This window comes from Agelaius tricolor, unplaced genomic scaffold, assembly GCF_023055355.1.
Source record: "Agelaius tricolor isolate 1412-34295 unplaced genomic scaffold, bAgeTri1.0.p SCAF_6, whole genome shotgun sequence".
Taxonomy (NCBI): domain Eukaryota; kingdom Metazoa; phylum Chordata; class Aves; order Passeriformes; family Icteridae; genus Agelaius; species Agelaius tricolor.
The window spans coordinates 54265627-54282109 of record NW_027269266.1 but is presented as its reverse complement, the minus strand read 5'-3'; the positions used below and the strand labels follow the sequence as shown (position 1 = coordinate 54282109).

Sequence of the window (16483 nt, the reverse complement as noted above, 5' to 3'; positions counted from 1 at the left end):
TGATGACTTCAGAATTTTAGAGGGTATAAAAGCCCAGGAGTTCCTTTGTGTGGGGTCCCTCCTCAGAGACACACAGCTTGAGCTGTTATTTTGTTATTGCTCCAAGATTTAATTGTTTTAAGGATCAGGATGTCTGAGACTGATAAGGGAAACGTGGAGTTAGCCAGTGAGGAAACCTGGTCTGACAGAGTGAGTGTGGGATGTGTAGCTGTGAAGGGGCCTCAGTCCCAGCTTAGATGGTGCAGGAGTGGCTCCTGGATGGTAGGACAGGGAAGTTTCCCTAACAATGGGAGAGTGGTGGGACTGACGCTACTAAAACTTCAGTATCATCCAGATGCACACTCAAATTAGTAAGATTATAGCTGTAATAGAAAACTTCACTGTAACCAAGTCAGTTACTGATCTGTCTTGTGGCACCATACCACTTAGACTTTAGTGATGCTAGGGAAACTTGCCTGAATGACCACTGGGGAGCCATTCTTGGAGTCCCACCCACACCACCCCAGGTTTACTGCTGGAACCCAAGCACCTCTGCATCAGGCAGCTCCAGTGAGCAGCTCTAGTGCCCTGCTTGGTTCCCACTACACATAGTCAGACAAGTTTTCCTCACTGGTTCAGTCCCAGATTTCCTGTAGCAGAGTCATAGAGATCTGGTTCCTTTCAGGAATTTAACTGTGGTACAGCAATATGATTACAAATCAGGCTGGGTGCCTCCAGACTTTTGTACCCTTACAGTCTGAGCACATGATCCTCACACACACTTCATGCCCTTCATGTCCTTATGTTCCAATAGTGATTTTCGGCCTGGGATCTTCTCCTTGTTTATTTGGGTTCTACAGAGTCTCTGGGTGACTGGTTATCCAGCCTCACAAGTCCCTGTGCCCTTTGTTAGGCAAAGGGTTGGTGCCAGGTCACGGCTCATTGCTGGGGGCTCCAGCCATTTCCCCCCACCTCGGGCACAACCTGCAACTTGCACTGCAGCTGCTCATTGACTGAGGAATATGCCTGCACTGGGCATATTCCTCAGCAGTGAGTTCTAGAGATATTGGGTCCATCACATTTTTAAGTCTGAAAAAAAGCAACACAGCTATTTTATCAGAGCATGATAAAAAGCAGCCTTCTTCAACACAACTCATGCCACATTTTCTACTTATGCTCCACAGCTCCATCATTTTTTATCAATCCCAAAATTTGGTCTAAATCTTTCAAGGACTAGTCATAAATTCAGATTATGTGCACGATGCTGAAGTTGTAGTCTACCTTTACTATTTTCCGTTCAGTATAATCTCTAATTTTGTAGCCTAATTAAAATGATTCATGGTTCAAATATTCCTCACTAATTGTTTAATTCTCTAGATAGTTTCAAAAAACACATTATTTGTGACATTAACGTACAGTTTCATATATGATATTTAAACAGCATAAATTTAAAACAGTATTACAGTACTTGTATGTACAGTATACAGTACTTGTATAAGACAAGAATTCTATAAGAATGACAAATATAGTAAAATAGATAATTTTTGGAGCCTCAGAATGAATTTAAGAAATTCAGTTTGAATGTTATTCTGTTTGTTGGGGTTTTTTTAAGCATATGAGTTTTGTATGATAAGGGATATTGCCTCTCTCCACAATTTGTTCTTATGCCAAGAGATCATGAGAACTCTAATTTAAAATTTTATTGTTTAAATACTCTCACAATTGCATAAAAACACCCATGTTTCAAAGAGATCTAGTTTAAGCAGCACTGGGTCCTGAAGCTTCCCAAACCATGGTTGCAGTGACCTAATTAAACTCTTCTACATTATCTGAGACTCTAAGCCTAGGCATTGAGAAATCTATTCCAGCTCCAATCTTCTACTTACATAACACCAATCTTCTACTTATGTAACAAGAAAATTTCATTGCTTCCAAGCAGGAAGACATGCATCCATTTCTGATAAACCAAACAACATTCTTTATTCCAGACTAAATTATTTTATCCAAATCCAGCATATGTCAAAGGGAAATTTTTCACTCCCTTAAAAAATTCAGAGGCTTCTCAAAATCATGTTCACTGGTGGAAAGCCAAGAGCATCTCACTGTCTGTCATTATAATTGTATATAAAATAAATACCAGCATTTGAAAAATGAAAATTTTGTTATTACTTCTACGAATGTTAGTACAACTAGACAAAGTAGGAGCAATGAGGATTTTCTTTCAAACTCTATCTCACTAACACATTACATGTTCCTGAAAATACTTCATTCATCTGTTAATTTTTATTAGTTATGATTAGGAACAAATGACTCACTTTACTAAATGAAAGCCACCTGCAGTTCCTCCTAGTAACCTCAAGCAATGGGCAGCAGTTTTTTACATTCCCCAAGTTTCATTCTGTTCTGTTTCATTAAAGCTATTTCAGTCCCTTTGCTACCAGAACTCCACAATTCAATAATGAAGGACAGACAAATTTTCTGTGTTTAAGGCTTGGGAAAAACTTATATTAAATAATTTTAAAATAATCTAGGGTAACTATTTCCATAATTTGAAGTATAGATATGAAAAATTGACTATGCAGTTTTAAATTAATGGAAGCCTGCCTTCCTCCTGAAAACTAACATTTTCCACCAAGTCTGTTGCAACATCACAGAAAATTAATGACAGAGTGAATGACACTAAGTTTAGAGTAACACTGTAAAACAAGGGCACTTAGTTCTCAGGGAGGATGTATCCAAGAAAGAACACGGAGTTACACTCAAAAGTATATGATCCATCAGTAGCCAGAAAGAGCTGCAAAGCTCCAGCCTTTTGAAATTGAACACCCATTTATCACAGAAACTGTCTTTACCATTGAACTAGGAAAGTAACCTTTCCTTCTCTTCCATTGCTGAATTCACCAAGAAAACCTCTGAAATGTTTTGCCGTTTCTTGGGACAGGAGTCAAAGGTCAGCAAAAATCTTTTACTCATAAATGTGAGCAAAAAACATTTTACCTCCAGGAAACTACGCCAGCAAGCTGTCAGATAGTGCCAGATGAGAGCATTAAAAATTTCTTATGATGGGATTAATTAATGATTTCTCATGCATTCCCACTGCATGATACAATATAGGAGAGTTAAGCAACAAGGCAAGTCTATCAGAGAGGCTTAGAGATTTCAGAGTACTTATCAATGCTCCTCCACCTGCATAGAACAAAGGAAATTATCAGGACAATCATATCACAGGTGTACTCTCTGTCCTTCCAGCCGTAAGAGTCTCAGACATTACAGCATGTAGACTGGTGTTTTTCTGCAGTCACAGCACACAAGCACTAGGACTGATTGATGATGTCAAAAATACCATGCAAGTTGCAAACTAGTGCTGGGACATTCTGTCAGGGAAGGGCAACTATATATCCAAGAGATTCAAAGAAACATTGCAATTCTGCAGACCTCTGAAATTTCCAAGCAGAAACAGGCTTATCAAGTATTTTCTAGTTGCCTGGCAAAAACTGCTCACAATAAGAATTGGCTACCAAGTAAAAAGAATGACACTATGTAGTGTGTTTGTCATCCAAAAAATAAAGAAAAGTTCAAGTGGAACAGTCAGAACATTTGTACTAGTTCAAGATTTTTTCTGTCCCGGTTTTTGTATGTCTACTTCACCATCACCACCTGCCATCTGTCTGGATCTAATCTGGCAGTCCTCTGCTCACACCATAATTATCATCATTTTAGCAATCAGCAGTGCTCAAGATGTTCCCTTTATTTCACACCACCAGCTGGCCATTTTATATCACCTCAAGAAGAAAGCCTATTGTCAGGTTCCAGCCAGGAACGAGTTAATTTTTGTAGAGAGGCAACATGGCTAGGACCAAGAGGTTATTCTATACCAACTTGTATCATCAGCAGGAGCAGGAGAAGGGGTCCCTTCTAGTCCCATAGTGGAAGAAGGAGCCATCCAATATTGCCTGTTGTCAGGGGGGTTTCCAGATAAACAGCTTCCTTCTTGTACCATCTGTCATTAGTATTGTTGCTGTATATGTCATTGTTATTGTTGCTTCTTATCTCATTGCTGTTTCAAGTAAATTGTTCTCATCTCAACCCATGATCTTGGTCTTCTGTGCCTCCAGTTCTCCTCTCCAGCTGCCACAAAGGGGAGGGGCACCAAGCAGCATGTGGTTTTAGTGATAGCATTAAATTGGAGAATACCATTCCTAAACCTCATCATCTATAAATTGAGTGGGGGGGCTTTCACTCCCTGAGTTCATGGTATCTATGGGCCAGTATCACTTTAGGGCTGAGGTGTGGAGTGAAGGCAAGAAGGTCTGGGTCCTGCTCATAGACTAGCTTAGTGCGGTAAATGCTGGGAAGCCAGCTTCAGGTAGCTCTAAAAAGAGAAGGGGCAGGCACATGTAAACTTGCAGGTTCTAGATTTTGTAATCCTGATTTAACAGAATCCAAAACGTAAGTGCCAGAGTGCAGGAACTCCAGATCACTGCAGGCTGGTTGCCCATGCAGAGGACACACAAATGAAACCTTAATGTATGAGGTGTCTGCATGAGGCTTTGTGAAAGAGAGCAAGTTCTGAAAGAGACTTGCTGAGAAAGTCCTCATGCCTCTTAATCACAGAGTTCTAATGAGTCCACACAAAGATGTTGAAACAACTGGCTAGCCTAACTCTTACCTCATTACAAAGGCAAAAATACCCAGCCAAAAACAAGAAGGAAAAACATGAAAGACTTCTAACAGCAGTGGGTGGAACAGTTGTTACCAATTTTGAAATTGATTATTATATTCATGTATTTCCATTGTTCTGTTGCTTTCTTTCTTTCTTGAAACATTCTCTCTTCATCCACTTCATGTGCTCACTGCAAATGAGCACAAGTAGAAATACTGGGGACTGGAGAATTTAGCTAATTTTTCCAGCTCTCATGGATTGGAATTTGATTTTTGATTTACTGCTGAGTCTTTCATCTACCTGGAATTAGAGTTCCATGTATGGAAGTCTGAATGTGAGAATTCAGGCTTAGGGTGGAGGTTGTTTTTATTTCTTTTATGTGTATAAGTCTTAAAAAGAAAAAAGTCCTGCTTTAATGTAATGTATTAAAATAGAAATGTGCCTTTCTCCCCCATTGATAAATATGAGGATTACTAGGAAGTTTTTTCTTCTTTTTAGCCTATAGCTAATATTTCTCACTTTTTCTTAATCAGAGGTACTTCTATAGTATAAGTGCTCCCTACATTCAACTTTCATAGATCATGCACAATAAAAATTAGATGTGTTATGTTGCAAGTGAATTTTTACTCTTCATTAATATTAATTGGTTTTGGTATGTGTAAAGCTAGTTAGAGGATTACACTTCTCTTAACATAATTAGACAGCTCTATGATATTTCGGCCACCAACCTGTTCCATCACTGCCTCTGACTTCACTGAAATTTCAAGCAAAAAAGTTAACAGACAGTAATAGAAAAAATAGAAAAGTATCTTGAAAACATTTTTAATTTTTTCATTAATTTTTTTCTTTGAAAAAAAAAAAAAGCCATTCCCTTTTTTGTTAAAAAATAGCACTTTTAATGTTAAGGCAGGAAACTCATTGAAATGCCTTCTTTTCTGCACAAAATCCATGTGGTTGAATATACATTTCCCAATATCATCAATTGCAGGAAAGAAAAATTCTTTCCACATATTCTTTGTAGAGTCCTGTTTAAGTTGGATGACTAAGGAGTCCCAATTCCTTTCACCTTACTAATATAGAGAAACCGCCTGATATTATGACCTTTTTTACTGTTGTTGTCTTTAAGATCCTAACCAGTGTTTTATTGCAGCATCACAGCTCCTTGTGTGCTGAGTATATTTCCTTCAGGCTGTGACATAAGAATCCATTAAGTTTGCTTTGTTTCCTTCATTTTGGGACAGCTTTTGGCAGTAGCTTTAGTTAATAAAATAGCTGTATTTCAAGTGTACAAAAGCACTAGCTGATCAATGTGCATGTCTTCAACCATATTTTGAAAACTAACAATCAGTGGACATTTTGAGTAACAAACATCCTGCAGCTGTATAAGAAAATGTTACAATTCTTACATCACTATATAGCCTACACCATCTATGAGTTATGTTGCTCAAGCATTTATTATAAACAGAATCCCAAACTGAACATTTTCACTAGTCTTTCTAAGCTCAGAATATTCATAGGGATTACCCTTGGAGCAATTATGTGAAGTGGACTTCTTCTGCCTTCATTATTTTCATCAGTCTACAATACAATGTTAATCAGTGTTTGGCAGGAAGCCATTTCTGTGGGCAGAAAAACAGTATTTTGAATCTCTCCCTTTCCAACAGTGAAACTTAACATCTCTTCAATTTTTAAACAAAAGGCAAAGATAACAAATAAAAGAATGGATGAAATTGAGATCTTTGCACACACATGTGGAGTGCTTCTCAGGAAATCATTGGACCTGAGAATGTATCTATCATCAGCATCTGCCTGTTTCGTTATTTCTCTAGATGTCCACCATTGTCAAACAGAATGTAGCACTGGATCTGGTCTCAGAAAAGCACTGTGCTCTAAAACAGTGACTGATAAATAAGCTATGACATTCATATAAGGCTAGCATTGCCGTGCCCAAATCCTACACTTCAAGCTAGTTATTCCACATCTGCAGGAAATGAGTACAAGAGTACTGTCAATTCTGGGACAAGTCTCACTCTTCCCTTTGAGATTGGAATATTACCCTGAGGCTAAGAAGCCACCCATTAGCTGCAACAGAATTAATTTCCCACATAATGTTCCAGTTTCATTGAAAAGTTCCTGTTCAAGTCTAGTGACAATACAACACTAAAGTGTAGTGGATGATGCATGAGTTTGTACAGCAATTAGAGGTTCCATTTTTAGTTTATTCTGTTTGTATTTCTTTTCCTCCTCATATAAATTATAAATAATTTACATTTTCATTCAATAGCTTGAGTTAGTGTATTTTGAATATTACCAGCACCTTGGTATCATCTTGGTTCAAGAATCCTCTAACGATTCAGTCTCAAAAATTTGTTTTGTTTCAGGGAATTCTTTATTGGACAATACATACTTCTACTCCAAATGAAGTTAGAATGAAAAAGTAGTTCAAAAATCAACAATTTCCTAAAGTGTAAGAGTTATTAGACAGACATTCAGACAGAAGATTCTTACTGGGTATGTGCCTAATTATTAAAAACAAACAAACAAACAAACAAACAAACAAAAAACCAAAACAAAAAAACATTTTAAACCAAAAGAAGTCCTGTTTGCACTGACTGCTAATGAACACTGAAGCAATATTTGTTCTTTTTATTTATGTTTTTTTAAATGGTTAAGGTAGGATAATTTCATATTGCTTTATTATTGCCATATTGCAGGAAAGACTGTTATTTGTATCCTGGTATTGATTTGTTCCAGCCCACTTTGACATCGTTCAAACTGAAACATGATAAGCTTGTTCTTAAGTCATCTGATTTGCTATAGAAAGGCAAAAACTTTTTTAAAAGTTATATGAAATGTGGGCTGTTTGAGAATTAACCTACACTATTGGGGGAAAATGAAGAAAAAACCTTAAGGTGATATCTCACCACTTACTATCACCTCAAGTTTGAAATGGGAAAGAATTGTTCTGCACATATTGCAAAGATAAGTGAAAGAAGATGAAAGGAAGGAGACCTTTCTCTTTAAGAGATGAAAATGTTCAAGACTTAGTTAATGATAAGCATTATCTTAGGTCAAGTGTCTGCAAAATGTCAATCACAGCCAAGATTCATTCAACTCATTGTGTGAGCTGAATTGTGGTTGAACACCTTAGAATACACAGTTTTAATTTTGCATTTGAGTACTCTTTACTCCTATTGTGTTTGAATTGTTTTAAATACATATATTATGAACTGTTTGTTTCCAGCTCCCTTTGACACACTGCATCTTATACTGCATAACCCTAGAAATCCCAGTTATGGAACATTATTCAGATTTTTTAATGTCTGCATGAGCAATTTAAATTACCAAAATGTGGAGTGATTGCAGGGCAGAAATTGCTAATAAACTGCTTGCCTGGAAAGAAATATACTCCTCAAAAGAAGGTGGAGGAAATGCGATGAAAAGCATTTGGGTTTGATTTTGGTACTTTTATTTTGTGCACAACACTATTAAAATCCATTATGAAAACTAGATGAGGCTGGTAGTAAAATGAGGAGAAGCATTCCTTCCCCTGTGTATGCTGGTAAGACAGATGGCCAAAGAGGTGATGGTGTGCAACAAGTCCAGAGTTACAGTATAGATCTTGAAGCTGCAGTTCATGCAGAGAAAGGAACAATCTGTTGAATTGGTAAGAAGGCCCCAGACAGGCCTTCGAAAGGTCCAAAGAATAACTTTTTTATGACTAAAGGAAACTAAATTTAAGACACTGAATTGGCAGGAGGCAAATTCTGTCTTGCAAAAGCAAAGCCTACATGAAGTATCCCCACTGTCATTTGATAAATTTGGCATTCAGAAGTTTAAAAATCTTTTCTTTGTATCTCAATATAACAGTTCAGATAAAGTAAACTGAAGAGAGTAGACCAGCTTTTAGAAAGCGCATCGTGGGTTTCTTTCATATGCAGTTGATTCCAGTCTACAAACAAATCCTCCAGGCTTGGCTTTTACCACAGACTAGTTGTTTTGAGCCTCAACTTGGAGTCAGACTGCATATCTGCTGGAGCAGGAAAGCACAAGGGTCCTGCATGCTTATGTGCTATCCTTCTAACATGGTCACAACATGCAGTTGACTGTAGTCCAAGGCATCAGAGACCAATGGACGAGGAGTGGAACTGTAGAGGTTGCCTGCAGGGACACACTTAAACAAGATAGCTCCACTTGTTTCGTATTAATATGAAATTAAATCACTTCTCCAGAGACAGTTGAAGGTGAACTTTAGAAGAAAAATAAAATGATATTTGGGATGGGAAATTATCATTTCCTCAGGACTGAATTTAAAAATAAAGGCAGTGAGTAATACGATGCTTAGGCACTGTTTATTTAGAAAATATACTCATGATGGGCATGAACACTGTGGCTAAGAGTTTGAGTGTTCACAAGTGCTTCATAGACAATGATCAAGAGGGTCATGATTCCTTTGCTCAAGCACTATCTTCAGGCAAAATAAACAAGGCATCTAACCTTGTCTTTTACAAAGACATTTGTTGTGTCCTTAGGAAGTTCTTTCACTTGTCTACTCACGCATATCTGCTAGTAGGCTTAATTCTCACTTTTTAAGAAAGTAATGAAAAGCTGTGTTTTAGGAGACACAATCTCCCCAAAAGGCAAGTTACTACTACCCAGTACTAAAAAACTCAGAGACATCTGCATGTATTTTAAGAACAATTTGTGGTAACTTTGGTACTCGGCTTACAATACATCAAATTACTCACAGGCTTTAGGATGAGCAAACAAGTCACTTTAGAAGAAGAGGTGATTATAAATCAACATATTTATTCATTCATTCATGTTTGGGTTTTTGAAGCAAATAAATTACTTCATTCAACAAGTAATTCATACCAAAAAACTTTCCTTCTGCAACTTAAAAATACATCTTTCAACAGACACTCTAAATTTCAGCTGAAGCAATGAAGTTCATAAATTATCCCTATAAACAGGAATTCCAGAAGTCTCACTTCTTAGAAACTAGAGTCAATGTCATAGTTTTTCCACCCAAACACTTAGTAGTAAATGCCTATTTTGGATCAAATGCATCAAAACATAATCACAACTTTTTTCTTTTAAAGAGGAGGACAGAGTATCAACAAAATTATATCATGATGGAAGGCATTAAACCAAAATGGTTTAATAATAATGAAAAACTACATAATGAAATGTTTTAAGTGCAGAAAACATTTAAATTAAGTCTATTTGAAGCACCTGCTGAAGTGTACAACTTAAGGCAGAACAGAACATGTACAGTTGAAATGAATCTCAAAGTTCACAGAATCATAGGACGCCTTATTAAGAAAAAAAGTTTACATACTTTAAAAAATTCATTATAGTCTTAATTATAGTCTTTATTATAATCTTATTAATTGTAATCTTTTATGAAAAAGTTCATTATAGTGTTATTATTTTAACTTACAAATAATAGGAATTTTAACTCAGATACCAATAGCTGGAAATTAATAATTAAAATCTTCAAAGTTTTCCTTCAGCAACTCTAAAAATATTCTAATGGTGCCTTGGATCACCCTAAAGTGAACATAAGCCAACAGCAATATTTTGCTTTTCTTATCTGTTTTTCAAAAGAAACTATTCATCTGCATGTAGTTGGTTATCAGCAAGTTGATGGTCAAAGATATTTTTTAAAGTAGAAAGAAATAACAATTTCCCTTCTGAGAAGCAGAACTAAACCCTGACAATAAGAAGGTTGGGGTGGGATGAGCAATCTTTTTATAGCTTGTAGTCAAAACTCTTGGATTTTGGTGCAGCATCTGTGTGGGAACTTACAAGAGAAATGCCAAGTGATTCATCCCCATGCCTATGTTTAATTACAGGTAACATAACAAAGGAGATTAAAAAAATTAATACAAATACTTTACTTTTTTACTTTCTATACCTCTCACCAAAGAATGAAACGGTAGGAATGTCAATTATCCAGTATAATTAAAAAAAAAAATCTAAGGAAAAGGAAAACTACTAACCAGAGTGACAAGATGATATTAAAGAGTTTTATTTATCTGTTTGGACAAGTCCAAATAGATAAATAAAACAAATAAATAATAAAATAAATTAGTACTAAATAAATAAATAAAACAAATGAGTACAAAACCAAATATGCAAACCACAACAGTCATTAGTGTCATGATTACTGATTTGGGAAGGAATTTGGATTAGGTGAAATCGTTACACCTCTGACTAGGAAGTTATAGTGTGATGTTTTCCTACACAAAACAGACACAAAAGACTAGTAAGTTAATTTATTAACAAATTGCCTGGAAAAGCAAGACCTCAGAAGGTTACAATGACTGAAGCATCTAGAGGTTTCTAAGCAGCATTGAGCTTTCTCATGATAATACCAGAATAGCAAACTCCTATAACACACTGATGTCTGTCTTATAGTCCTTTATATGTGGGGTTACATTAAATTAAGGATGGCATGCTACAACTAAGTTTTTCAGAAACACCTCTGTTAAAAAATCCTTGGTCTCATTTATTTAAAGACTTGAAAAATGTTTACAACTACACGTTACCCTACCTCTAAACAACAACAATAAAACAAATAGGTGTTGTGTGCATGTTTAGTCCCAATAAATGGGGAATTTCTGAAGTGTACAAATCTACAATACAACTAGATTAAATACTCCTCTCTGCTAAGAAGAAAAAATACCTTGCCTTTTCTCTACCAGATATAAATACATATATTATACTATTTACAGCCCGTTTCTGGCTAAGACTTACACCAATAAGTGATTTAAGAGTTAAGGACGCATAGATTAGACTTCACAAGTAAATTCATCTTTCTTCCCTCTTTAAATACATTCATACACTCTACAGGAGACATCAATTTTTTGTATTTTTCCAGCTTAGCTGGAGCCTCAGAGGATGTTTTCAGTATGTCAGGGAGGTACATCAACAAGTCACTAGAGTAGTGCAAAAAAAGAAAAAGCTCTGTCTACACCTGTCTCTAGGTGTAAGGCACTAAAATATCAGTTGTGATGCTGTAGCACTTGCTCTAAATGATAACTATAAGATACAGCTTCCTCATGGGCAGTAAAGAGCACAAAAGGAATATTTCACCCATAATTGGTGTGCATCCATTTTAGAAACAAAATGCAACTGCTATTACCGTAATAATAGTAATATCTCTATGCAATATCCAGCTTTTCACAGGGAAATGAAATGCAAAATCACATTAGCAGAATACCACAGACAAATGTTGCTGAAGAATCACCTCCATTCAGGAAATCACAATGTGCTGCTCAAGCAAGTTAACATGGAACAGCCACACATGGCTTTTATGTCTTTACAAGGCATTAGCTCTTCTGAAATAAATGTCTGTGAAACAGCAGTTTTATTAAATTCAGTCACCAGGGAGTGCTGCTGCCACCACTGAGGGCACACGCAACAGCACAGTGCCTTCCAATGCCTAAGTTCAGCAGAAACAAGCATCACTCCAGGTACAAAATTCACACCAGAAAAAAGTAGCCCATGGGACTTCACACCAGTAACATGGCAGGGAAAATCTCCTGAGATGAAAAAAATGCACTGAAGGAGCAGTGGTATTTTCAATCCCTCCTTACCTCCTGTGGACGGAGTTGCTTCAGCCACTGCAGATAACAAAACAACCTGGAGGACAAGCTTTCATTCATCTCTGCTAAGGTACTTGGTTCTTCCCAATCTTATTAATTTTACCCTAACTGTACCAGGTTTTTTCCTCAAGCATTCTTGTTTCCATATGGTTGCTAAACATTTACAAGTTGTGTCTTCCAATTGTTGGAAACTGAATAGGAGCAAGGCATTAAGATCACCTGAGGAAAAAACTTCTGTGTATCTCTCTCTACTTCTCCCCTACTGAAGTTAAGCCTTCCTAAACAAACTCTAAGAAAAAACAACACTAGTCAAAGGGACTAGCCAAAGGGATGAACAAAGCCTCTGCATAAAGGTACATAAGCTTTGAAGTTTTTCAGTAAATATGTATTATGGACAGATTTAATTTTGAATTTCTTATATTCTGTTTCAGTATTCCTTTATTTACTGAAAGGCATCAAAGAGATTCCAGGAACCACATGGAAATTTTTAGTCTAAATTTATTTCCTCTATCCTAAACTTTATCTAAATTATCATCAATAGCACCTAAAAGACGTGTAATTGTCTACATAAAGAAATATTTCTCCTATTTGCACAGCTGTCATATGACTGCCACTGTTACATACAATAGTTACAGTTGGGATAGAGGTAATTTTCTTCCTACTAACCCTAACCAATAACACTTAACCCCAATCCTATCCCACAGTGCTGTGTTTTGAATTCAGTGTGAGGCTGATGTTGATAACACACCGATAGCTCAGCTGTCGCTCAGCAGTGTTCAGCCTGAGCCAGGGGCTTTTCAGGTTCCTGTGCTCTACTAGTGAGGAGCTGCACAAGGACCTGGGAGGGAGCATGGCCAGGACAGCTGACCCAAACTGGCCAAATGGATATTCCAGACCATACAATGCCATGCCCAGCACATAAACTGGGGGGGCGTTGACTGGGAGGGGCTGATTGCTGCTGAGAGATTGGCTGGGCATCCATCACTAGGCAGTGAGCAGTGGTAGTGTGCATCACTACTTTCTCTTCAGTTTTATTTCTCTTTCTGCTTTTCATTACAATTATTATTGGTAGTGATGTTTATTATTACTGTTAGTATTATTAGCAGTGGTATTATATTTTACTTTATCTCAACTATTAAGCTCTTATCTCAATCCATATGTTTCATCTTTTTTCTGATTCTCCTGCCCAACCCAGTAATGAAGAGAGGAAGTGAACTAGCAGCTGCATGGTACTTAGTGACTGGCTAGGGTTAAAACACAAGTCCTTTATGGATTCATTAAGCATCACTATATGTCTTGGTTGTTAACATTACCAGAGCCTTCAGAAATTACTTCTGTTTTGCAGGCCTAGATGCCTATGATAGACAGGAGGAGGTATCAATCTAACCAGGAAAACAATAAATTATTGGAAATTTGGCAGGACAATGTTTATAGTTTTTGCAGCCCAACAGTTTGCAGAGGCTGGCTTCGCTTGACTTGAGAACTTAATTTGAAATATTTTCTGGATGACAATTGGAAAGCACAGATATAGGTGACACACTAAAGATCAGTAGCTTGAATTTAGGATGTTAAAAAAAGGTAACTTGGAGCTTGTAATATTCAATTGATCAAACAATACAGGCTGCTAAATATAAAGAAAATTTGTGATGATGTTACAAAGAAAGAGACACCATAAAGAGGAGCTTGACTTCCAATCCTGTGTGAAAAGCATTAGTAGAGGCAGATCTCACTGTGTTCTTCTAGGTTTGTATGTAAAAATCTTACTCTTTCCTCTTAGAATTTATTTGCTTTTCAGATGGATAGATTGAGCTATTTTCATCCATTCGCAGCAGGGTAGCTAATTTGTTAACATGGCAGGAGGGATGGAGAAAAAATAAACAAAACCAGAAGCACTTTTTAAAATAAACAATATTTATTTGTCCTAATAATGCCAGTGTAGTTGCAATAAAATGCATCAAAAGAACTACAACAAACAGAAGAATAGATAACATGACATTCCTTTTCTCATTAAATCCTCAAGGTTACTGTGAATATTTTCAGCTAGATTCTGTTCCATGTTTTATCTGGTTGTCAACTCTCTTCAAGTTAACAGCTGAGTGAGGAACCACACATAACTACTCTCAACCCAGACCTATAAAACAAGCAAAAAATGGTTGTATTCATCTACTTTTCTTCCTTTCAGTTCTGGGACCAGCTATTCTGAAAAGACAGAAGCTGCAGAATCAGGGGGAGAAAATCCTCATCCTCCCTGATAGGGAAGCACCCATGGTGGTCAGCAGCCAGTGCATCTGCAGAATAACATCCAAGAGAGGCCAGGAAACAGGAGATGCACAATGTCGTCCTGCTTATGGGCTCCTTGCTGCTGGGAGAAGGTTGACTAGATCAGGGCTCTTTGAAGATGATTTCTTGTGAAATTTTTCATCATCTTGAAGTTGCTTCTGTTTTAGAGAACTGAAATTGAGTCTTCTTCCTCCATCATCACAATATTTTAGTTTTTAATCTAGGGAAATTAAAAGGTTTAGTGTTTGTTTTAATAGGAGTGCAATAGTAACAGTTATCAAAACAAAGTCTTTTCCTAGGAAGAGAATATTGTTCCAAAAAACCCCCAAAACCTTCTCCACCAAGGAACAAACTACTGCTACAATAAGATTAGGCAAATGACCATCACCGAGGCAGAGTACCACAGAGCTGCATGTTCTCCCCTTCTCACCATCACAATTGCTTCTCAAACTACCCATCTCTTACCTTCAGCAGCAGAAAAAAAACTCAGCCTTAAATTGTTGCATCATATCATTATAGACAGAAACTTTACTGTTAGTGGCATAAATAGAGGAGATGCATAGGCAGATCAAATGCAGGCAGTGTACAGACTGCTTCTCAATAACTCAAAGCAAATCTCTTGAGAATGGAGTTATGCAGGCCTGCACTATTCATTGTTTTGATTTGCACGGAGAATGGACAGCCATAGCAACCACCAAACTTGGAAAAATGCCACTTTCAAATATCCTTTTCCCCATCTGGACCTCTATTTTGTGCTCTCACATCATCGAAGATCAGGTTTTTTTGTGGAGTACCACTTGCTCTTGAAGTTACTTAACCACAGTATATCCTATCAAAAATCAGCTGTGCATTTTTACAGACTACGCAGCAGTTGCATAGTGATGAGATCCACACTATAGTCCTGACAAAGCCAGTATTTTTTAACTAGCAGCCTGGTTAGTTTTCCGAAAGTTTTGTCTGCAAATATACCTTCTCTAATGCAGTACAGGAGTAGTATATCACTGGCTTTTCAGGAAAACTGAAAAGTTAAGACATGATTGCAAACAAAAAATTACAGCTAATGAATTTGAACATCTCTATTTTCATGGGGTGAGAAGAGTCAGGGATAAGCATTCAAAACACATGCTTAGAAATACTGAATAAATAAAATAATTGTTACTGAGTGGCGGCCTCAACTGAGATGAGGGAGAGAAAATAATAGAAAATTTTGACAAAAAAGTCAACATATAAGAATTTTTTTATACCCAGATCTGAAATCCATCAGTGGTTCTTCTCAGATACAGCTCTCTTTCTCAAGTGAAATGTGCTCTTTACAATCAGTGTCAAGCACTTACTGATGAACTCAAATGGGCTACCAAGCTTTGTGGATTCTGAAGCTGCTTAGGCTGTTGAGAAGGGACAATGTAGGAAAATAGTTGCAGGAAGTGTATGAGTCCTGTCCAAGAGCTGCAAACTCTGAAAATCCCACCCACTGGGCAGATGAGACATTAAGACCAAAGTTCACCTGTAAATCCCAGATCTAAGCAGCTCCATGTGAGATAAAAATTCTTTTGGATTCTGTACTAAATCCAAAATTTTCAGTGCTACAAAATTTCCATGACAGATCTTTCCCAGCTGCCCAACTCCCAAAGCAGGAAGGACTAAAGTAAGCTAAGAGGCCAGCTCCCAAGTGAGCCTAGAAAATCTTTGCTCAGAGACAGAGAAATTATACACATAATGCATATTTTGAACCTAGACTGTCTTTCATCAAATAAATCATAAATATATAAGACTAAGATTCCTTCAAAATTTTTGGCATTGCAATCGTGTACTCCTCAAACATTTATAACCATTTTGGGAAAAGATTCCCAACATGCAACCAGAATAAAATACCTCTTGGCTGAAATGAAAAGCTACAATAAACTACTCCCACAAATTCAAAAGTCTGAGAAACAGAGTGGAGAGCAGA

At 37.0% G+C, this 16483-nt stretch overlaps 1 protein-coding gene across 2 annotated transcripts in view; it reads right to left on the bottom strand.

Moving 5' to 3' along the window:
• Positions 1 to 14145: 14145 nt before the first annotated feature.
• RAMP3 (receptor activity modifying protein 3) overlaps positions 14146 to 16483 on the bottom strand; it is a 146816-nt gene continuing 144478 nt past the window's right edge. For both annotated transcript variants that reach the window (XR_011679610.1, XM_071429864.1), the window contains one exon: positions 14146 to 14755. Coding sequence is in view for 1 of the 2 variants with exons in the window: in XM_071429864.1 (XP_071285965.1) it covers positions 14734 to 14755 (22 nt within the window). In the remaining variant the exon portion in view is untranslated. The remainder of the gene's footprint in view (positions 14756 to 16483) is intronic.